The 23,628-nt window shown below is 36.0% G+C and overlaps 2 protein-coding genes and 1 pseudogene across 2 annotated transcripts; all 3 read right to left on the bottom strand.

The window, feature by feature from the left end:
- Positions 1 to 2,488: 2,488 nt before the first annotated feature.
- ABCF3 (general control non-repressible 3) lies at positions 2,489 to 8,404 on the bottom strand. Its single transcript, XM_079005734.1, has 18 exons — positions 8,107 to 8,404; positions 7,447 to 7,662; positions 6,935 to 7,127; positions 6,633 to 6,841; positions 6,408 to 6,557; positions 6,168 to 6,296; positions 5,844 to 5,945; positions 5,603 to 5,749; positions 5,431 to 5,493; positions 5,114 to 5,160; positions 4,960 to 5,019; positions 4,775 to 4,857; positions 4,604 to 4,698; positions 4,268 to 4,354; positions 4,062 to 4,149; positions 3,589 to 3,674; positions 2,873 to 2,935; positions 2,489 to 2,763 (listed from the first exon to the last, which is right to left on the bottom strand). The coding sequence occupies exons 1-18, from the start codon at positions 8,308 to 8,310 to the stop codon at positions 2,641 to 2,643; spliced, it is 2,145 nt and encodes a 714-aa protein (XP_078861860.1). The 5' UTR covers positions 8,311 to 8,404; the 3' UTR covers positions 2,489 to 2,640.
- Positions 8,405 to 16,494: 8,090 nt separating this feature from the next.
- Positions 16,495 to 18,273, bottom strand: LOC145059534 (luminal-binding protein 5-like; annotated as a pseudogene).
- Positions 18,274 to 20,193: 1,920 nt separating this feature from the next.
- Positions 20,194 to 21,006, bottom strand: LOC145059533 (F-box/kelch-repeat protein At3g06240-like). Its single transcript, XM_079007378.1, has one exon. The coding sequence runs from the start codon at positions 21,004 to 21,006 to the stop codon at positions 20,194 to 20,196; it is 813 nt and encodes a 270-aa protein (XP_078863504.1).
- Positions 21,007 to 23,628: the final 2,622 nt, after the last annotated feature.

Below are 23,628 nucleotides of genomic sequence, written 5' to 3'. Positions count from 1 at the left end.
TATATATATATATATATATATATATATATATATATATATATATATATATATATATATATATATATGAACAGGTTCATTTGAGACCATTCTAATTTTGTGAAACCGTGAGACCAAATCTAAAAATAATTTTAAAATGCAAAGTAAATGGAAAAATCCAAAAATTCTTTTTTAAATATTATTTTCGGAACTTGAATTAACTAAAAAAAATTTTAAAAAAAAATAAAAAAAAATTCTGTTTTTTTTTTAAAAATACGTGAAATATTCTAATAGAATATTACACTGACATATTCTAAAAAATAATTTTAAAATGCAGAATAAATGGAAAAATCTAAAAATTTTATTTTTACATATTATTTTCGGAACTTGAATTAACTAAAAAAAATAAAAATAAAAATAAAAAAAATCCTATTTTTTTGAAAAATACGTGAAATATTCTAATAGAATATTACACTGTATATATTCTAAAAATTAATTTTAAAATGCAAAATAAATAGAAAAATCCAAAAATTCTTTTTTTAAATATTATTTTCGGAACTTGAATTAACTAAAAAAAATAAAAATAAATAAAAAAATGTGTCTCACGGTCTCACAAAATTAGGCCGTCTCACATGAACCTAACCCTATATATATATATATATATATATATATATATATATATATATATATATATATATATATATATATATATATATATATATATATATATATATATTGAAAGTAAGAAAATTGTTAAATTAGGAAGTATTACATATATTTGATATTCAAACTTAAGACTTCCAAATTATATCAAAAATCTGTTCACACAAAATCAAAATAACATGTATATGATAATATGAATGTTTAAATATTTCAAGAATCTTGGCATTACTCATTTCCACTAACCCATTATCTCCTAATCCTACTAAAATACACTATCAAAGTGTAATTATTGAATGCTACTATTCTTCAATGATTGCCATTCTTTTTGTGGCCCCAAGATTCATAACATATGGGGATTGGAGTAGTCGTTTTCTCATAAGTATATCATAAACATATTTCTTCAATAAATTTTCATGTTAACATCAACATTGTTTATGTTAAAATCATTATAAATTGTTAGTGATATCTATCTTTATTAACACTATTTTCCTATCTGGTATCTTTATATCCACGAGACCAAAATGTTATGGTTCTATTAACATAGTGCCGTTTTTTTGTAACTGTAATATACTTCATTATGGTTGATGATAGTTAGTTGTAACTTCCTTAGTGGACTAAATGTCGTCCGGACCAAATTTTGTAAATTAATAGAGTAAAACATTATGTGCAATAGTGTCATTTTTCGTGATATTAAAATGTAAAGAAAGATGGGATGTTATATAATCCATGATCAAAATCAGATTCCTATAAATCCAAATTCATGGATAATTCATAAAGCTAGGGTTTCAAATTTTCAGCAATCAAAGCTTCCTAATCTAATTTTTTCATAGAGATGAAATCTCATCAGCCATGAATAGATTAACATTAAATATTAGAACTCGATACTAAACTCGTTGAATCACATAATTGAATCGATTTCGAATTTGATAAAAACAATAGAGTGTTGAGATTATAACTATAACTTCAATTTCACTTCAAATCTCTCTCTAATTTTGGATTCCTTCCGTTTGCCTACCTCAAAAACACTTCAAATGAAGAGAAATTTGGAGTTGGTTGTTTTGGGCCAAGATGGTCTTAACCGTGTTGGCGAGTAATTAATTTACTCACATACAAGGAAAGATCATTTACTGGGATAATAAAATACGAGGACCCGAAATGACACATGAATATTGATCAATATGTCGAGATGACATCTATAAATATGTCGCTAAGCCTCTCCCTCTCGACTTACTTTGCCCCTATAAGATGGCAAGTAACAAGTGCTTCATTCCTATTTTCAATCATATTTGACTTACTTACTCTGTTCTTGAAATCAAGTTAGTTAGTGTCACATGGGTCAGAAATATGACTCAATGATATGTGATATTACAGCCTAGTTCCAGAGGGCATTCCCTAGAGATAAAAATGGACATTGTTTGAAAAAAACAAATGTTTATGACCTAATAGGTCACTACGTTTTGAATACATATTTAGTCACAATTTTTTTTACACACGATTTACTATTAAACTCTTTTCAATTGTTTAAAAACTACCATTATAACCTAGTACTATGGGTTTACAGGTTACCTTGCTTATTTGGATTTAAAAAAATGATTAAATGTTAATTACATGGATAATATAAATAGCTTGATAGAGTGATGTAATTTGAGATGATAATATGCCTTCTATTCCTACGCATCTAATATACTATTATCTTAAAAAAAAATGATATTAATTTCATGTTTTATGCAATCATTATTTATTAAATTCCAGAAACACTACGATCATGAGTGCATTCAGCTGTATATAAAGTGATTATAACATATTTAATTGTTAAAGCCTAACTTAGGAGCTTGTGCAGAGAAATGGATGGCAAAAAGGTAAATAATAAATAAAACTTGATAGTTGATACAATCTTCTTTACTATAAATATTAATTGAGAGGTCAAAGCTTTTGTTAACATAAAACAAGAAAAACGATGAATAAAATCTCATAATACACTTACATTATTATAATTGGAACTTATGAAGATTGTAGTTTCTTCTTGTAATCTTGGAAGGTGCCATTGAAAGGTGTCACCCTGCCATCCGACACTGCCCATAACTGGTCGACGCTGCCCGAAATCAGATGCTCGTCGTGACTCACCTGAAAGTTTTAATACATTCATCAGTTATCACCACAAAATAAAATAAATATTTATATAAAAAAAAAGGTTAAATAAATAGTTAAAGTGAATTAGAGTATAATTAATTACCATGAGAACCCCTCCTTGGAATAGAACAAGACCTTGTATTAAGGCTTCCACAGCATCCAAATCCTGCATTTACAAATTACCACATAAGTTTTCATATTTTCTTATATTTTTTTATTTATTGTATATATCTTTATTTGACATTATATAACAAGGGTATTTTGGTCTTTTAATAAAAAAAAAGGGCAACTCCTTTAGGAATGGTGAAATTCATCAATTATGGAGTTTGAAAGATTCCAACAGAATTGAATTCCGTTAATTTGGCAATAAAATGGAATCTCGAAACCCAATTCCGTTCTCAACAAACCAAACATGTCCAAAATATTTTTGGAAGGAATGGAATGTATGGAAGGTATTGTTTAGCAAATAAGAACTCTAAAGGGAGTTCTTTTTCAGGGTAAAATTCAAGCTTTCAAGGAAAAAAAAAGTTAGCAATGATTCCAATGATCCCACCAGGGATTATATAAGTAATAAAAAGGTTTATAAAAATATATAGTGATATCCCACAAAGCACAATGAGGGTGTCATATCTCACATAATACTAATACTAAATACTAACAGATGCATAAAGTTACCCAATCCTGTAATCTCAATGGGATAAAAGGGTACAACAGTCAAATAGTCAACTCATTGACTGATTGACAACCATAGACACAGATGACAGAGACAGACCATTCATTCTGTATGGAATAAAAAAGAAAGTAATGATTGAAACTTACAAGATGATTTGACGGCTCATCAAGTAAAATGATGTGAGGCTTTTTAAATGTTATTTTTGCAAATGCAACTCTGCTTTTCTGACCACCTGACAGATGCCACTAACAACAGTAAGTCCAAATTCTAAAGAAGCTGTGCATGTTATACAAACATGCTCCAGTCCACACAAATAAGAAAAACAAACAAGCCTAAGTTACATTTCTCGTCCCTGTGTATAGTTGATTTTTGCATATTTGGTCCTAAAAAGTTCCCTTGTAATTGCGATCCTTATTTAATGTTTTTAGTCCCTCTTCCAAGCAAATGGACTAAAATTGCAAAATTCGGCTATACTTAAGGACCAAAAATAGTCATTTTGCTTGGAACAGGAACCAAAAATGTTACAAAAACCTCAACTGCAAGAGAATGTTTTAGGACCAAATATGCAAAAATCTATACTCGGGGACCAAACATGTAATTTACTCAGAAAAACACATACCAGACAAGGTGTACATTGGTTGAAGAGCTAGATTCCCAGTAACACCAAAAGAACCCAAGTGGCCTCGAAGCTTTTGTTCAGGCACTCCCTGCGGCACAACAAAAAAAAATTCATTAATAAGCATGATACATATATTATATATTTAAATTAAATATATATATATATATTAAGATATTTAGTCCATTGAATTAAAGAGCATAACTCACAGGGAAGCAACGCATCATGTATAGAAGAGGATTGGAGGTAAGGTCAAGCCCATCAACGTGATGCTGACTGAACACAGCAATACGAACCTGAACACATGAATTTTTTAAAAGCATTCATGTTACTGAAGATTATAGAATAAAAAAGTAATTTATAACATCCCTCTCTCCCCTTTTCTATGAAAATCAGCCCAAGAAAGGGAATCACATTCCAATTCCATTCCTTTGTCACAAACAAACATGATTTTATTCATTCTGTTTCTAAAGCTTTATTCCATTCCCTCTTCAATTTCTGCAAACCAAACACACTGCCTTAGGGATTAGGGTTTAGGGTTTTACCTTAGCCGAACGAAAAACTGTTCCTGAGATTGGTTGAAGCTCTCCTGAAATCAACTTAAGTATGGTAGACTTACCAATACCATTGGGCCCCACCACTGAAAATCAATTTGCATAAAAATAGTTACAAAATGAAATTTATACAACACAATTCTAAACAAGGATTATCCTTACTTGCTACACGGCTGTCCAAATCTATTCCAAAATTCAAATTCCTGAACAGTATTGGGCCTCCAGGATACCCAAATGAAGCATCACTATCATCACATTTAAAAAAACAAAAAAAAAATTATAACTTAAACATAACTAAGCAGATACAAATATTACATCAATACTTTAGTATTTTAATAACAACAAACCTGAAACTTATAATAGGTGGGCCAGGTCTATCATCTGGTGTAGGAAACTCAAACTTGTAACTGCATACACACAAAAAAATATATTAGATAAAAAATAAATAAATAAATAAATAAAAAGTGTGAAATATATCAAAGAGACAGTAGTGGCACATACTCAGGATCATTCACCACTTCATCAACGTGTCCTAAACGTTCCAGTGCCTGAAATTAGTCAACAAAAATGATTATATTATGAGTTAGAGTTACTGATCATTTATAAAATAAATTATAAAATTGGTCCCTGTGCTTTATAAGTTTTACCATGCTTAATCTAAAACCAAAACATTTTTCAGTTTTGGTCCCTATTTCAAGATTCCAAAGCCAAAATCGATATGGAACCTTATAATAAGGACCAAACTTTAAGAAGTTTTTAGTTTTGGACTAAATGTGGTAAAAATGAGAAAGTATAAGGATGATTTTTGTAACCCTTACCTTGATTCTAGATTGAACCAGAGATGCACGTTTCGCATTGTAACGAAATTTATCAATGAAAGACTGCAATAGTATAAGAGAAAAAAAAATGTTAAAAGAGAAAAAAAAATACATGCATAGTTTTTCTCCATTTCTTTTTTTTAATTATTATTAAATAAAGCAAAAGAAAAACCTGCATATGTTCCCTTGAACGCTCATTTGATTCAAAGGCTTTCTGTTTGTTTTTAAGAAGTTCAGCTCGTGTCCTCTCGAATGTATCATAGTCTCCTTTGTATGCAGTCAGTTTTTGCCCTTGAAGATACAATATATCTGTAACTACCTGCAAGAAACAAGATTTTGATTATAACAATGGATTTTAAATAATTAAAATATAAAGTTTATGGGACAAGAATATTAGGGCAGAAAAGTGTTACCGTGTTCAAGAATTCCCTAGCATGAGAAACAACAATAAATGTTTTTGGCCATTTTGTTAGGTAAGCTTCCAACCACAATACTGCATGAAGATCAAGATGATTCTGCACAAAAAATAAAAGATTTATTTTATTGTCTAAAAGATGTAAGGTGGTGTTTTGTAGGATGGATCAGGGAACAAATGGAATGGTTCATCCCATTTGAATGAAAAAAAGAAGTTTGTTTTGCCTGATGGAATGGAACAAACCATTCCTGAAGGAATCCAATTCCATTCCTTCCAACCAAACAGACCCTAAAATATGAAAGAGAGGGGGAGGGGGGCATACTGTAGGTTCATCAAGTAGTAACAAATCAGGCTCAATGAAAAGTGCACGAGCAAGAGCAATTCTCATCCTCCATCCTCCAGAAAAAGCTTTTGTTGGCTTATTCTGCATTTCTGGTGTAAAACTCAGACCCTGAAACCCTCACATAATTATTATTATTAATTAATAAAGATCATAACCCACAACTCATATAACAAAAAAAATGTAAAACTAATCACTAAATCAAACAAATTAGAAACCAACCGCAAGAATAGAAGCAGCACGGGCTTCCGCAGTATATGCATCAATGAACTCCAGCCTTTTGTATATCACTTCAAGCTTCTGAGCCATTCCATCATCTACATTTAACCCATTCGGATCCTTCTTTTCTTCAGCCTCCAGTTCAGCATCTCTCTACAATTATCATAAAAAGTTTATGTCTTTTTAGAAAAAAGAGTAAAGACATTGCACATGTGAGCAAAACCAAACCTGTATTTTTAGCAAACGGGCTTCTTCTTGCAACAGCTGTGCTCTCTCAACATCAGAATTAAGAACACATTGCAATGCTGACGTGTTATCACCAACAACTTCCTGCTCCACATGCAATATCTGACAGTTTTTAGGAATACCTTCAATGGCATGCATAGCCATATACCTTAAGAAAGTTGTTTTTCCTGTTCCATTTCTACCAACAAGCCCTGTAAAGAATGTATCACATGATCACATCATGATGCTATGAACATTAAAAAAAAAAACACATTAAGTCCTGATTTCTTGAAAATAAGACTCACCATAGTGTCTTCCATGAGAAAGCGTTACAGTACAATCAACAATAAGTTCACGTCCACCAACAGAGACATTGAAGTTCTCCATATGAATATCTCTAACTGAAGGTCCTTCAACAGTATTGTCATGGTTTACTGATACAACAGGCATTCCAGCCTTTGCTGCTTCCATTTCTGCTACATGCATTTGGTATTGCACCTGATCAATCAACAAATAGGAATTATACATGACAACATAGAAATAAAACTAACTACACTCCTTGAATCAAGACAAATGCTCAGATATTATTGTACCAACATATTTAAGTCTATAGAGCCTAGTTGATTTATTACGTGTAAGCTCTAACAGGTGTAATTTGTAACCAATGTCCAATGATATAACTTCCACAAGGGTTAATGTAAGTATCAGTTTGATTAATATAGCAGGCTTGGTTGTTAAAAGAACTTGGTCCTCTTTATACCATTATGACCTGCTATAGCCTGTCATAAATCATAATAGTCAATAACATATGAAATACCTCTCTTTGACGCTCGTCTTTCCTCTTCCTCCTTTCAAGCTTGATTTTGTCACGTTCAGTTAGCAGAGGACCATCTACTGGCTCAGGTTTCCTTTTTGGAGCTTTCTCTTCATCCATTCCTTCGTTCATTCTAAATGGTGTAGCAAGGCTTCTAACTGCTGGTTTTATTTTGATCAAACCATGATTTCCGAATTTCTCAGACAGTCTGCTACAAATCTATAAATATTGTTTGAGGAGTAATGACAAGTCAATAACAAATCTTGCTTTTGTGTGTATCAGATTGAAAATATATTTGTTTACAATGAAGTGATTCAATCAGGGGAGTAGAGTAGTAGTTGAATTCCTATAAATGGCAGTGTGGCACACAAAACTAACGTAATTATTATCCGAAAAGCTGGATTAGTTAGGGATGATCAAACCAAAAATGAAAAGACTGTCTAATTTGAGTGGAGGCTATGCAGTTTGAGCTGATTACCATTTAGTTATCAGTAATTGTGTACTTTCAGCTAAGCTATCTATCTTTGCCATAAATTAGACAAAGTGATAACAATGACCAAATAAAGTATGCTGTAAAACTACGCGTAACTAACCACTGTAAGTGAATACAGAACAAAATTAACGAAAAAGCAATAAAAAAACGAAATAATTACAAGTACATACAGAGTGGCATTCATCAAAGTCGGTAACGCAGCCGGAATCAACGAGAAGTTCTCCAATGGCATCAAAGGCACCTTCGCCTTCAAATCCAAAATCAAAATCTTCATCCGCGAGAACGTTAATTATGTAATCGATGATTGGCTGGTCTAGATCCTGTGCTCTTGGACCTAATACTTCGTGAACAACGTTGCTAGCTACTTCAGTCATTTTGCCCTTCAACCTAATTCACCGGCAACTGATATTCCGGCAGATAATGAAAGACGATAAACAAAACAAATCGTAAACCCTTTCGACTTGCGAGAAGTGGCTGGATTGCACCTTCTGCAGTTGTGGGCCGAAAGGGAAAAAAAACATTTGGAGTCAATGGGTCACCCAATACTATTCGAGTCCATTATTCTTGTTCAAAGTTGTGTCAACTCAAGGAAGGCCTTCAGATTAGAATTGGACAAACATAAAGAATCGAACCGAATGCGTGGTTTGGATCCGAACATAAACCGGATCCAAAAACCGGTTTATCACGTTGTTTGGGTTTTTTTTTGTTTTAATTTGAAACTAATATGAAAAAAATTACAACAATTCTTTAACACCAATTAAATATATATTTTTATTATATTTCATACAAAAAATAAAAAATAAGACACCTAATTTAATTTATTAATATATACGATATTTTTTATCGTCTTTGTTTTATTTATTTAGATTTAGTCTTCGTCCATTGTTTAGGTCGTCATCTTCATTTTGCTCGGTAAATGAGGTGATATCTCTAACACCCGACTCCAAAGTTCAACTAAAGGAGAGAAAAGAAATGAAATTGGTGAAAGTGAAAGGAAAGTAAGAGAAATTGGTGTTTCCGAGTTTCATTAAGGAAAGAAGTGGAAGTAAATGGAATGATCACTTTCTCTCCTAACTTTTCTTCCGATTTGGAAGGATTTGAAAAAAAAGAACAAAATGTTTAGGGTGCGTTTGGTTGTGGGAAACTGTTTTCATTTTCTATGAAAATGTTTTCAGAAAATAGGGTTGAGTGTTCATTTTTAATTTTCAATGAAAACGCGTTTGGTTGGAACGGATGGAGTTTTCATTTTTCATCTTAGAAATTTGGAAAACTTTGGAAAACTGTAATAATCACTTTTTTAATTTACATACAATTTGGAAAACTGAAAATTTTTGTTTTCTTAGAAAACTTTGGAAAACTGAACGAACCAAACGCGTTTTCAAAATTTTTGTTTTTCTTGGAAAATTTTCCACAGCCAAACGCATCCTTAGCTTTTCTTCCATTTCTCTCTAACTCGGGAGCACGAAAGACAAATTTTTTTTTTCCTTTCTTTTCTTTTCTTTTCTCTTCTTACTTTGTTTTCTCTTCTCTTCTTTTCTTTGCTTCAGATCTGGACCCTTCTTGGGTCTTAGAGTCATAAAGCTCCGAGTTTGACCATGTATGAAGCTTTCCTTGAGTATGAAACCCCAATATGAGCTTGGATTTGACATTAAGATCCTTTTTAGCTATGCATGCATGTAAAGTTTGCAACTTTACGTGAAAAGCATGTCTTAAGAGCATGGATCAGTAATTTGGAGCCACTGCATGGCTTAAAAGAGTCTGTATGGCTTAAGGACTGAAGGAACTCGGCGAGTCGCAAGGTCGACTCGGCGAGTCATATGAACCTGGACCCGACGAGTTGGATGAACAACACGGCGAGTCTGATGAAGATTGTCATAGAACTCGACGAGTTGTATGAACAACTCGGCGAATCGGTTGAAGTTTCCCCAATTTATGTATGCGTGTGTAACCGTCGAGGTTCAAGAAGGAACCTCAACGAGTGGCCTTAGAGTTCGATCGTAAACCAAAGGAACTTGACGAGTCACTCTGGTGACTCGGCGAGTGGACAAGTACTTCAAGGAACTCGGCGAGTAGCCATACTCGACGAGTAAGGGTCAACATGGACTGTTGACCTTGACTGAGGACTTTGACTTTGACCAATGGTTGACTAGTTGGATTATGGAGTACCTTGAAAGGTTGGGAACTGATGGGTATGATTGTATTAAGGTAATAGGTGGTGGAGTTTTTGGCAGTGATCCGAGATTTGGAGTTCATTTACCGAGTCGACATCTGCAAGGCGAGTTATCCTCACTATATCAAAAGGGTCTAAGGCACCAAGGCCGACCCTTTAGTTGTTATGGTTATGTTATGATATATGCGATTATGATCTGATAGATCGAAATCAGGGTAGAGAGTATGTTATGTTTTTATGATCCTTAGGGATTGGTATGTTAGTGGCCTGTTGGGCATGTGCTCTAGTTATGAGAGATTTCTATGATTGATGATCCATAAGATAAATATATTTGATGTTTGTATATGCCAGTATATGTTAGTTATGCACACATGATTATTTGCTTGTTGGTTGGGCAGAGGCGATCCTGCTTTGTGCTGAAGGCCAACATACCCTATGAGCGGTCCGGGGAGACTGTAGGCACACGTGACAGTCCAGTCATGCCGAAGGCTCAGTATAGATTCAGTTAGACTGTAGGCCCTATAGGGCGGTCCAGTCAGGCCGATGGCCCAGTATGCATGTTGATTGATTGATTATTACTGATATGATATTATCAGTGTGGTATTGGTATTTTGGGGGTAGCTTAGTAAGCCTTCGGGCTTACAGTTTACAGTTATTGTTTCAGGTACTTCGGGAGATCATGGCAAGGCGAATGTGTGACCGTACCGCTCCTCATCCTTATGATCTGACTTTTAGGACACTCTAATTGAATAATGATTTGAAAACATTTTTGTAAACAATACTATTGGGGTTTTATTTATGATTGAAAAAGTGTAAATTTGGCATAAAATTTATGGATGTTACAAAGGTTCGACACAAACACAGAGAAGTTCACAGAGATAGCAACTCCCTCTTTTGGAGTTCCAGATGTAATAACTTGCTTCAATCACCAAGGGTGCATTAATGTATATGGAGTCTATAGTGTCTTTAGATTGAATTCTATAGTATTTGGTGTTGAGCTGTGGAAGATGGATGGAAATGGAGGAGATTGGAAGAAGGTGGTGGTTTCTGATCCGATACTGAATTCAATGTGTATAAAACCACTACACTTAATGATGGATGGAAATTGCCTCATTCATTCCATTTCTGAAGGTTTGGTTTACAAAATAGATTTGGCCACAAATACCAAAAACTTATCATGCTCGTTTTCTGCTCGTGGCTTGGATACATGTCCAACCGGGAAATACATCCAAACTTTGGTGTCACCCTGTAACATCCCAAAAATTCGAGCCAAAAATTTCATTTTTAAAACATATACTTTGCAAACATTAGAATTAAAACGTTCACCATTCATATCATTTCATAAAAGTTATCGCATGTCTTGAAAAACATTTTATAAAACATAATAATGTCAGAGTACAAATTCCCAGGAGGGTCTCGTAGTGCGGAATACTAGGCGTGTGTGTGATGGGACGCTACCGCGCCAGCTCCTTCCCCTTCGAAGAAGAGGTACCTGAAACCAAAACTGAAAACTGTAAACACGAAGCTTAGTGAGTTCCCCCATTGTACCACATACCATATAATCACATAACATACATATACTGTCGGGCATATCTGGGTGCCCGACCTACCCCTTCGGTCCTCTCGACCGGATACTGCCTAGCATATCTCGGTGTTGGCCTCCCCTTCGGTCCTTACGGCCGGATACTGCCTAGCATATCTGAGTGCTGGCCTCCCCTTCGGTCCTTACGACCGGAGGATACTGCCTAGCATATATGGGTGCTGGCCTCCCCTTTGGTCCTTACGACCGGATACTGGAGACTATTTCACCCCCTACTACTACCACATAACACATATCACATAGCAACATATCATAATAACACATAAACAAAACACAGGTAGTAGCAACCCCAGATGAATATCACAGAGACAATCATCTATCATACAACTCCTACTGGTGGGTCGACATTGTGGTCGTAGACCCACCGCTACTGGAAGGTAACTCACATCGAAAAGTAGCTACCGAAAGTCTGACTGCTAGACGTCTGGCTGCTGCACCGGTAATCCTCCGGCTACAAATCCATAAACATAGATTAGCCACTCATAAATACCCTTGGTCAATTGACTGACCCAACCCAGGTCTAAAGTCAACTCCTTGGTCAAAGTCAACTTCCAGTTGACTGGACTCGCCGAGTCGTGGCACAGACTCGTCGAGTCCTTCTCCTACTAACCCGATCCTACTCGCCAGGTCCCTCTTCCCACTCACCGAGTCACTCTTAACTCACCACTCGGGACTTATAGAACCGACTTGTGGTCCGACTTGCCGAATCCAAGAACAACTCGTCGAGTCCCACGAGCAGACCTCCTACTCGCTTCCAAATCCTCACCAGAGCATCCCTTAAGAGGATTTGGAGTTCTGGGACTATTACTACATGTTAAATTGCTAATTTCGCGTGCAGATACGAAGGGTTGGACCTTCAACACTTAAACCCCTCTTTCTTAGTGAAAGTTCATATGACTCGCCGAGTTTGAAGAACAACTCGTCGAGTTCCAGGCAATCTTCATAGGACTCGCCGAGTTGTTCATCCAACTCGCCGAGTCTAAGACCATCTTCATAGAACTCGCCGAGTTCCACTTTGGGACTCGTCGAGTCCCTTCGACCCACTTCCCATACATACCAAATCTGAGACATGCAACTCTTCAAGACCATAGATCCATGCTCCTAGGGCATGCTTATCACGTAAAGTTGCAAACTTTACGTGCATGCATGGCCCTATAAGCTCAAGAAGGCAAATCCAAGCTCTTTAAGAGGTCATACACTCAAAAGGGACCTCAATAACTCCAACCGCAGAGACTTTATACTTCTAAGATGTCCATAAGATACCAATCTGAAGTCCTTTCAGAACTTAGAGCATAATACATAGAGTTTGAGGTTTTAGGGCTTGAAAACCACTAATTTGGGACAAAAAGGGGATCTAATGAACTAGTGATCAAGGTAAGAACTTTTCTACCTTAATGGATGCTCCTCACAGTGTAGATTCCGGATCTACTTCCCCTCTTTGCACACTTCAACCTCCTATTCCTTCCTCTAAGCTCCAAACCTTCTCCACAAAGCCAAAATCACTCTCAAGAACAATATGGGGGCTAGGGTTTCTTTCTACAGCTCTCTGGAAGTGTTAGGGATGAAGAGGCCAAGTTAGAGCGTTTAAATAGGGTGCAAACACCCGGATTAGGGTTTTTGTCCAAACAGGGTCTACTCGCCAAGTCCGGGGACCGACTCGGCGAGTCCAAAGTTCAAACCCCGTGCCTTATCCCGCTCCTACTCGGCGAGTTGGTCCTTCAACTCGCCGAGTCCAAGGCAAAAAAATGCACAAAATTAAAATATTATACACAAGGAGTACGTACCAGGAACCAGGTGCTACAAATCTCCCCCACTTATTTTAGACTTCATCCTCGAAGTCTGCTGCTCGATCCTGGAACAGCTTGGGGTAGTGCTCCATCATCTCTTCCACCGGCTCCCAAGTCCACTCTGATCCCTTCCGGTGCTGTCATTGCACCTTTACAAGTTCCACCCTCTTGTTCATTAGATCCTTCGACTTCCTGTCGAGGACTGCCACAGGCCGCTCGATGTAAGTCAGGCTGTCGTCGACCTGAATATCCTCCAAAGGCACCACTGCCGATTCATCTACCAAACACTTCCGCAATTGAGAGACGTGGAAGGTGTTGTGGATCTGGCTGAGTTCGGCTGGCAGATCCAGCCTATACGCCACCTTGCCCACCCGGGCTACAACCCTGAACGGACCAATGAATCTCGGGCCCAACTTGCCCCGTTTCCTGAATTGAATGACGCATTTCCAAGGCGACACTTTCAGGAGAACTATATCCCCGACCTGGAACTCCAGGTCTGATCGACGCTTGTCGGTGTAACTTTTCTGGCTTGACCTTTTGTAACACTCAAAATTTTCAAACAAAAATTTCATTTTTAAGATTCCTAAAACATAGTTTTTAACACCATCTCATGTCAAATATAATTGTCAATTACATAACATCATAAAACAAAGTCAGAATATCCAAGAATCCACAAATATCCCCATTAGCAGACGAGTGTGTACAATCATGTCGACACCTTTCCGCGATCCTGACATGTAGCGGAACACATTTACATCAACACTGCAAGCACAAAGCTTACTGAGTTACCCCAAAATACCACATACACAAATACATAAATAAATAAGCCTCTCATGGCTATGTCTCGATAAGGACCCTTCGGTCCCACGTCTCGGTATGGACCATCCGGTCATAACTCAATATATACACATAATAATATAACATAAGTCACACAGACAGAATGCATAATAACACATATTTCAGTATAAGCAAATAAGACCCTCCGGTCAATAATACGAATAAGACCCTCCGGTCACACATAAATTACCATACATGTAAGTATAGTGAGAAGACTCACCTCACACAAAAAACAATGAATCTCGCACCCGAACTGCCGGTCTAGACTCAGCCTAAAATATGTCACATATAACTCTAATTAATAATTAATAACCCCAAAATGCAAGACCGAGCCTCTCTACTAAATCCCACGAGGATAAAAAGACCATTTTGCCCATCCTTGGCCAAAAGTCCACAAATTGACCAAAAACTCAAAAGTCAACGCCCAACGAGTACGTTGGGCAGCGTACAACCCTCTACGTTGGGCGTACTACTGGCTGAGCATGCGACGTATATCCTCAACGCTACGCTACGCGTAGCTGGGAGTACGCACGACGTACTCCTCAAACTCCCCTTTTCCATTTCACTTGGTCTTAATCCGCTAAGACAAACATTCCAACTATAGATCTGAGCTAAATAAGGCCTCTTGATTCATAAAGTTGCTGACTTTAAGCCTTTGCATGGTTGGACAAGAGCCAATCCCCAAAAGTCTAACTTTCTTAACACAAAAGACCATACAACTCATGCATGGAGAGATTAAGACGTCCAAGCACTCATTATTATGGATTAAAACACTCTAATACACCTAAAAGGACAGAAGAATAGCTCTGGAGTTCACCAAACTCACAAAGTTCCATACTTGGGACATAAAACCCTAAAAATGACCCAAAACAAGAACTAGAACAAAAAATGAACAAGTTTTGAACTTGATACCTCTGGAAGATGCACAAACTGAAGTAGAACTCAAATCCAAGAGCTAGAAGCACAAGTTATCCTTCCTTCAAGGTTCATTCTCCACCAAAAGCTTCATAAGAACACCCAAATGGGTTACACTCACACAAACTAGAGGAACGAGGTTAGGGTTTGGGAGGAGGTTGGAGGTTGGTAATGGTAGCTAGAAATGAAGCCATCATGTTATTTAAATAGGGACACAATGAGGTATTAGGGTTTCATTATGAGCCTAGTACGCCTAGCGTACCCTCTGGTACGCCAAACGTACTAGGTGACCTCCACGATCAAGCTAAGTGCATGAGTACGCTGAGTGTACACATACGTACGCCCCGCGTACTCAAATGCCACCTTTTTCAACATAAGGACCAAACTTGACATATATATAAAAGGTTAAAGTCTGAGAAGTTATACCTCCTTTTTGGGGATGCTACACCTTTATAGATTCTCACGGTGGTTTCAAAGTTTCTTTATCGTTCATCCTGGTTGCTTGACCTTTATGAATTTTTGTGATGGACCCTATCGTATTCGACTATTTTGTTTTGTTTGGTTACCACTTTTTGTTCGGTTTTGTGGTCCCTATTATTCAAGTGGTGTTCGTTTTTATATTTATGACATTTCACATCAATTGCACTACATAAAATGTCTACCTATAGGTATTGCGTCCAACAATATACTAGAAAAAAATATGACATCATTTTTGTTTCTTTAGGTTAAAAAAAATTATGATTCCTTAATTTATAGTTCAAAGTCTTCACCAAGGCTTGGGTTTTTGAGTCGAGGCAATTAGTGATAATAGACAAAGTTGACTAAAAAATGTTTTGAAATCTGCTCGAGTTTATAATCGAGCCAAGCTTGAGATTTGGGACGTGTTCCACACACAATTTTTGGGAGCTTTTATCTTTTATCTATTAAAAAAAATCTCGAAAAAAAGTTTCGTTTGAATGTAGGAGCTTATAGTTTTTATCTTAAACAATACACCCAAAATCCAAAAACTAGTTCATGTAGCGTTTAAGAAAAAAATCTTTTATATTTTTGCAAATTGACTTAATTATTTTTTATTAAAAAAAAATATTTTTCTACTTTATATTTTACAAAGATGCCATTTTATGTGATTTTACATGTTTTAAAAGTTTACAACTATATTTGCCGAACACTTATATACAAATAAAAGATACAACTTCCAGCTATCTACCGGCTATTGCGAACTAAATTGAGTTTGATCAAAATTACATTTTCATCCTTTAACCATACAAGTCGTTATGATTGGATTGCATACGCCTTACAACTGTTTCAGTTTCTCATCGCAGTCCTTCTCCACCATCTGGTTATCATCCATCCATTCGAGAAACTCGGTCATTGTCGTTTCCATCTTCTCTTTCTCACTGCACTCCAACTGTCAGCCAATATATCTTTGTCATTCATTTGGTTCTTTAAGTTGCACACACAAGTTCCAATCGCTTTACAAGAATCTATGATTTCCTTAACTTTCTTGTCTTCCTCGGCAAACTCTTTTGCTTCATGAACCATTTGCCAAATATCTTTTTGGATCAATCGCCCTTTATTGTTTGTGATCATGATCTTTTCTGCTTTACCAGGTCACACAACCTCGGCCTCCACGTTCAAGATACCTTTGGCATCTACTTTGAATATCACTTTGATTTTCGGGGTTCCCCTTGGTGCCAGAGGAATGCTAGTAAGATCAAACTCCCCAAGAAGCCTACAATCCTTTGTAAGATTTCTTTCACCTTCAAAAACCTGTTACAAAACATATAAACATCTCAAATTTACTAGGTCTTAAAGAAGATCGATGAACGGAAAAAGAAAAATTAAATGCATGCACTGGAATCAAGACTGCGGTTTGTTGATCATGTAGGGTCGTAAACACTTGGGATTCTTGACTGGGATGACGGTGTTCCTGGGGATCAATTTGGTCATCATCCCGTCAATGGTTTCAATACTAAGCGTATGGGGAGCCACATCCAAAAGAAAGAATGAAAGATATCTACATGAAAACACCTCATGTAATATATTGCTCACCTCCAAGATGGGTATCTCCATTTGTGGCAAGAACCTCAAAGAGGTCGTTATCAATGTACAAGATACTAACATCAAATGTGCCTCCACCAAGGTCAAAAACCAATACGTTCTTCTCTCCATGTTTCTTATCTAACCCGTATGCCATAGTTGCTGCTGTAGTAGGTTCATTGATGATTCTAATGACATTCAGTCCAGCGATTACATCAGCATCCTTTGTAGCTTGCCTTTGTGCATCGTTAAAGTATGTTGCATGAAATATCGAAAAGCAAATTAATCCTTAAAAGGTTCCAAAACTTAATTCTCGATTTGTCATGTTGTTAACTTACTAACCAGGAACAGTGACAACAACATCTTTAATTTTCTTTCCAAGAAACGCTTATGCGGTGTCCTTCATCTTGGTTAGAATCATAGCACTGATCTCTTCAGGACTAAAAACCCTAGTTTCACCATCTTTAAGTTTGACTTCGATATAAGGCTTTCCATCCATGTTCGTAAGGAACAAGTTTCATATCCTCCTGTATTTCTTTGTCCTCGAACCTGTTATACAAAAGACTCGATTCTAATTAAGTAATACGTTTTACAAAAATTATGATACCAATATCTATCAAGATTTATATAGAATATTTGAAAAGTTAATTACTTTCTTCCAATTAGTCGCTTAACATTAAATATGGTTTTGTGGGCATTTTTGGTTGCTTGATTCTTTGCAGTCTCACCGATCAACCTAAACGCCACCCATGATGGAGTGATACGGTTTCCATGGTCGTTTGCTATGATTTCAACTTGACCATTTTTGTAAACGCCGACACGGGAATAACTAGTCCCTAGATCTATCCCAATCACCGTTCCCAACTTGTTCGCTTCCTCTAATTTCGCCATGGAACTTGGAACTGAACAGCCCGAGATGCACTACACTTATATAATCACACATGCTGAAGATCTTATTGCAAGAAATTACCAATTAAGACGATGGTTAACACGATACCAAATTGACTCATGAGGTTTTCACCTTTTACTCTCCCTTTTTTCCTCCAATATATATGTGTGGTAGTAGTGTTCTATTTCATAGCTCATATACAGCAAGTTGATATAGGTCAAAGCTCGTTTTAGCCAATAACATTGGGTCATGTAGTGTTTCCTCTCCATCATCGACAGATTCTTGTGAAACTGCCGCCCATTCTTTTGTCCGTGCGAAATTTGGTTTCAAGATCCGACGACTAACCTGTTTTCCGCCCTCCGATCACTTTCGGATCCAATATATAATCGCAATAGTTTTTTCCCTCGATTTGCTTATGGTTTTTTTATTTCAGTTTGAGATTACTAATTTCATTTGATTTTATGACATAGATTTCAAAGTAATTTAAAGAAGCTTGAGGATGCCGGCCCCTATCTCGGAAAATATTTAGCATCAGTACCACAGGTCCCTGTCGTCCTTACCTCAGCCATGATTTCATCCACTCAAGTCCCTTTGCAGGTTTCAGTTCATGGCCCCTTATCTTCTCTCATGACTCTTCCTCTGGCAGTATGAAACCTATACTAGAACAAGATGATCTATTGATGACTTGAAGTTAACATTGTTTGGTAAATCCTGGGACTTTAGAATACATTCAATTTGAAAACGAAAAGTAGCATCATACTTGATGGTTATATATGGTGCTAATCAATGTCTGTAACGTGTTCGTTGAAATGTCTACCTGATGGTTTCAATTTGTCATGTTACATCCAGATATCCATAACATTTTTCTTCAAAATTGTTGCACACAGGTACACCAACATCAAACAAACAAACAACAATATCACCAAGAAAATGTTACAACTTTATTAATAACAATCACTACTGATTACATACATCTGGCACAACTTTTCTAACCATTATAAATTGTTACTCTTCATAAATAACTAACTATTAACTACCTTGATAACTAATCTATAACTTCCGGAATTGACTAACAAATTAACTTTCAAATAACTATCTTTCATAACTACCAAGGTTAACCAAATTTGCTTAGTTGGATGTACTATAAAATTGAGAGCTTGATCAACATTTATCCAGATTACATAATTTTTAGAGAGTCTGATCCACAATTATTGCAGGATTTTTTTTGAACTTTGTATTGGGGTATGAGTATTTTTATGTTAATTAGGCAAAGGAATGGTATGTATAGAAGGTTTTGATTGAAGATGGTTATAACATTATAAATGTATGTGAATGCAATTTGGAGTACTAATGAAGATGGTATAACATTATTCAATTTTGTTGAACACGACTTGCTACAAAGTTGATAATTGCTGCAACCTTGTAGCTTATATTTGGCCAAAGGAACTCATGGATTCTAATTCCAATTATACATTGTATTCAACCATGATATATGTTGGTACTTTGTAATATGATAGTTATTTGAGGTGTTGCTATATATAAATAATGATAAAGTCCTTTACACTTTCCATCATTTATATCACTCTTAAGATTAGAAGGTATGTAGGAAGATTATATATACATGTAATTTGATAAATGAGTAATACCACAAATAATACTAATTAATGTAAACACGATTTATAACCCTTTAATTAACCTAACCAGAGTTGTATCCAAATCGAATAAACACCAAAACACAGTTATTTTTTCATATCCTTCTCCTCTTCCGCAACTCACGTGAGATGAAAATAATACCTAAAACCATCAAACCCATAAGCCCTTATCTTCTTCCCCATCTGTTTCTCCTTCTCTCTCTCATTTTCGATGCAGACAGAAAATCAAGCCCATTTTGTTCCACCACCTCTTCTTCTTCATGGTCCTCAACAAGCCCTTCATCAAGCCCATAAAAAAACAAAATCAACAAATAAGATTATAAGAAGAACGAACAAATCAAGGCTAAAAGCTAGAGACTTAATTGTATCAATTAGGGGACACCAAAGATTCAATGTATTTCCCAGCTGGAGATATATCCAAACCATGAGCTTTAAACATGCATGAAATACTTTCCAAATGGCAACCCAAATCTATTTTATACACCAAATCTTCAGATCCTGAATATGTGAGGCAATTTCCATCCTTCATTAAGTGCAGTGGATGTATATTTACCATGAATACGTTATCAGAAACTATACCCTGCACCTTCTTCCAGTCTCCATCCCCATCCATCCTCCACAACTCTAAACCCCATCCCTTAAAGTTGACAGCATCGATCACATATAGATGAATGCAACCTTGGTGACTCAAGCATGTTACCTCCACATTTCCAAAAAAAGGAGTTGATATCTTTGTGAATCTTTCAGTGTTTGTGTCAAACTTTATTACTGAATAATACGATAGTTGAACTAAGGGGTCTATCGTGTATTTTAAGAAATATAGTTTTTCATTTAGAGGAGTACTTGGCCACCAACTTTCTTGTTTTCGGTTGGATTTACGTTTGAATTCGTCAATAGAATCATTATCGATCTTTCTCCATGTGTCGAATCTCAACGAGTATATGTAAGCATCGTAATCTTGTGTTACACGTAGAAGCCTAAAGTCATTGTCAGAAGAGCTGTAATACAACCTGAATGCTTTTCCGCTTTGGTTGTAGCAATCTTTGAGAGAATTGTCATGAGGTTTAGTTAACTTGGTATAGTCATCTGTCAATGGATTCCATAATATGAGATGAGAGTATTCGCCACAGGATGTTATGCCTACGCAAACCAGTCCACTGAAAGATGTTAGAAGTGTCATGTTTTTATGAGTGGCCACCTCAAATGGAAAGGGCGACTGGCAGTTAAACCATCATCGGGTGCTTCACAGTCCATGATGTGAAAGCATGGTGTTGGTGTTGTGGTGTAGAAGACGAGAAGTTTGTGGTGGTTTTTGTCACACCCCAAAATCAAGAACGGCGGAAACGTTCTGGGGTGGAGGACGTCATGTACAGTATCACAACAATGTAAAGTAGTAAACAAGCAACAACATCATCCATTGCATTAATAATAGAATTATTATACAAGTGTGTTCTGTCAAATTTTGATAAACACTAAAGCATAAATCAAAATGAAAGATGAGTCTTGAACAAGCTCCATCTTCCTTTCTCCTTGCATCGGTACCTGTCTATGATGACCTGAGGATACAAGTAATTTTGAAAGCGAGCATCAGCTTTAAAGCTGGTGAGATCATAAGTATTTTAGTGGCTTAATTTGTATGTAAGAATTTGTAAGTTTATTAACTGTAAGTATGGAAAATGTAAATGAACTGTAAGTATAAAAATGTTTGTAAAACAACTGTAAACGTTTTAAAAACTCTAGAAATCCCTATGATTCCTACTATTATATAAGGGTGTCTTCTACCAAGACCTAACTGTTCTCAATGTAGTCTTCTACCAAGACTTAACTGTTCTAAATGTTCGTTTCTTGTAAAAGTGTGTAATTTTCCCAAGTGTAACTATCATTTATAAAATATAGTTTTTACATTTAATGTTTAAGTGAAATGATCACTAAAATGTGAAAAGGGGAAATTAATGTAGTATTGTAGTGTTGTATTATAGGAACTACTGCTGTACTAACTACCTTAAACCGGATTTATATTAAGGCATCATGTGATTAATTGTACCATACTATTGACTGGTAACAACGACATAAGAATGTCGTAATAAGGAATGACGTTTGGCACCCGCAGACCTGTAGGTCCGGCTGTAGCTAGCAGCAAGGTGTAGGATAGTCAATCCAGTATAGATCTATACGCAAACTCATGCTCTCCCTACAAGAGACTCTGGCTACAACTCGGGCCATGACATTTAAGGCATGCTCCGATACATATCATAATAATTAACGTATTCCTATATATGTAATGTAATGAACGGTTCTAGTTGTAATGTACGTGCTCTCTACCTAGCAAGTATAGTAATGTACTCGTTCTAGTATCGTTGTATATGTTCTCTTTCTAGTCTAGTTGTATATGTTCTTCTCTAGTATAGCTATATATGTTCTTCTCTAGCATAGCTGTATATGTTATTCTCTAGTATAGTTGTATATGTTCTCATAGTAGTAAGTATTGACTCATGAATGAACTGACTCATAGTATGATATTGTGTTCTAGTAATAGTTCTAGTATCTTCCTAAACTACCCATATGGTAGTTTACTAGTAATCTAACTGGTACGTATGGACATGGATGTATACCCTTGCTACCCAAGGGCATGGGATGAACTGGAAGGGCCTTTATGACTATATATGTACACATGATATATAACTAATATTTAAACGACCTTCGGACGAGTACCTGATATCCCACCAGACCACATCCAAATCGAGAAAAAGGAAATAGGGTGGATAGCCTTCCTAAGTCTTTTAAACATTTCTTATATAACTATACATATAGAGGCATGTAATTTATAATATAAAAGCATAAAATAAGATTTGTAAAACCTTTGAACATAAATATTTTCTAAGAAAAGATCGACTTGATGTCGATCTATAAAATGGTTTCGAAGGCATGGGTTTGATAAAACAGTTTAGTATAAAGAACATTTGTTTGAAACACAATTGTAAATAAGTTTGAAATGTAATATACAGAATAAAATGTACAGTGTAATAAGGAGTTTTTAAACACATAAAGTGTTTATGAAAACATTTGAAGGAAACTGTTTGGTAAAACGGCTAATGAGTAGCCAATCATTTGAATGCTGCTTATTAATCACATGTGATTGATATAATAATTAGCATAATTCTACTTGTACCCCCCCATAAAACATTTAAAAAAAACAGTTTAAAACATTGATTAAGGGGTATGAACTCACCTGCAGTAAGTGACTGGAATTGAACAGACTGTTATCGTAAGGAAGGATCGGACAAGTGCTTGGTGTCAAGTGAAGACTTTAGACACACACAATGATCCTAATTACATATGAAGACCTATGTATATAAATAATTAGTGATTAAAACACTAATTATACAAGTATAAACATTTTAACGCGAGGAAAACACTTTTGGTCAAGTGCTAGGAGGCTAATGGGTTGCAACAAAGGAGTGCAAGGCCTCTAATGGGAGTTTAAGGTCTAATGACCATATGTTTTGGAGTTTACGGCCTAGGGGAGTAAACTCTTGGCCGTAAACTCTCCTTAGGGTCACTAAATGAAGCTTAGAATTACTACAACTCTAGTGGTGAATTGTTTCAAGGCTAAATCAAGTGTTTGGGCTTCCTATTAACTCCTTTAAGGAGTTTACGGCCCTGGGACCATATTCCCTTGGAGTTTACGGCCGTAAACTCCCTTGGGAGGGTGTTTATGGTGTTTTCAAGTCTCTAACATTTCAAGGTTATGATCTATGTTGGGTTCTAGGCATAAGGAAGGAGTTAGGGTGTCATTTGACCC

The sequence above is a fragment of the Lactuca serriola genome, chromosome 6, assembly GCF_051521515.1.
Source record: "Lactuca serriola cultivar US96UC23 chromosome 6, Lser_US96UC23_V15, whole genome shotgun sequence".
In the NCBI taxonomy this organism is placed as follows: Eukaryota; Viridiplantae; Streptophyta; class Magnoliopsida; order Asterales; family Asteraceae; genus Lactuca; species Lactuca serriola.
Note: the sequence above shows the minus strand (reverse complement) of the source record. Positions and strands in the feature narration are given on the sequence as shown.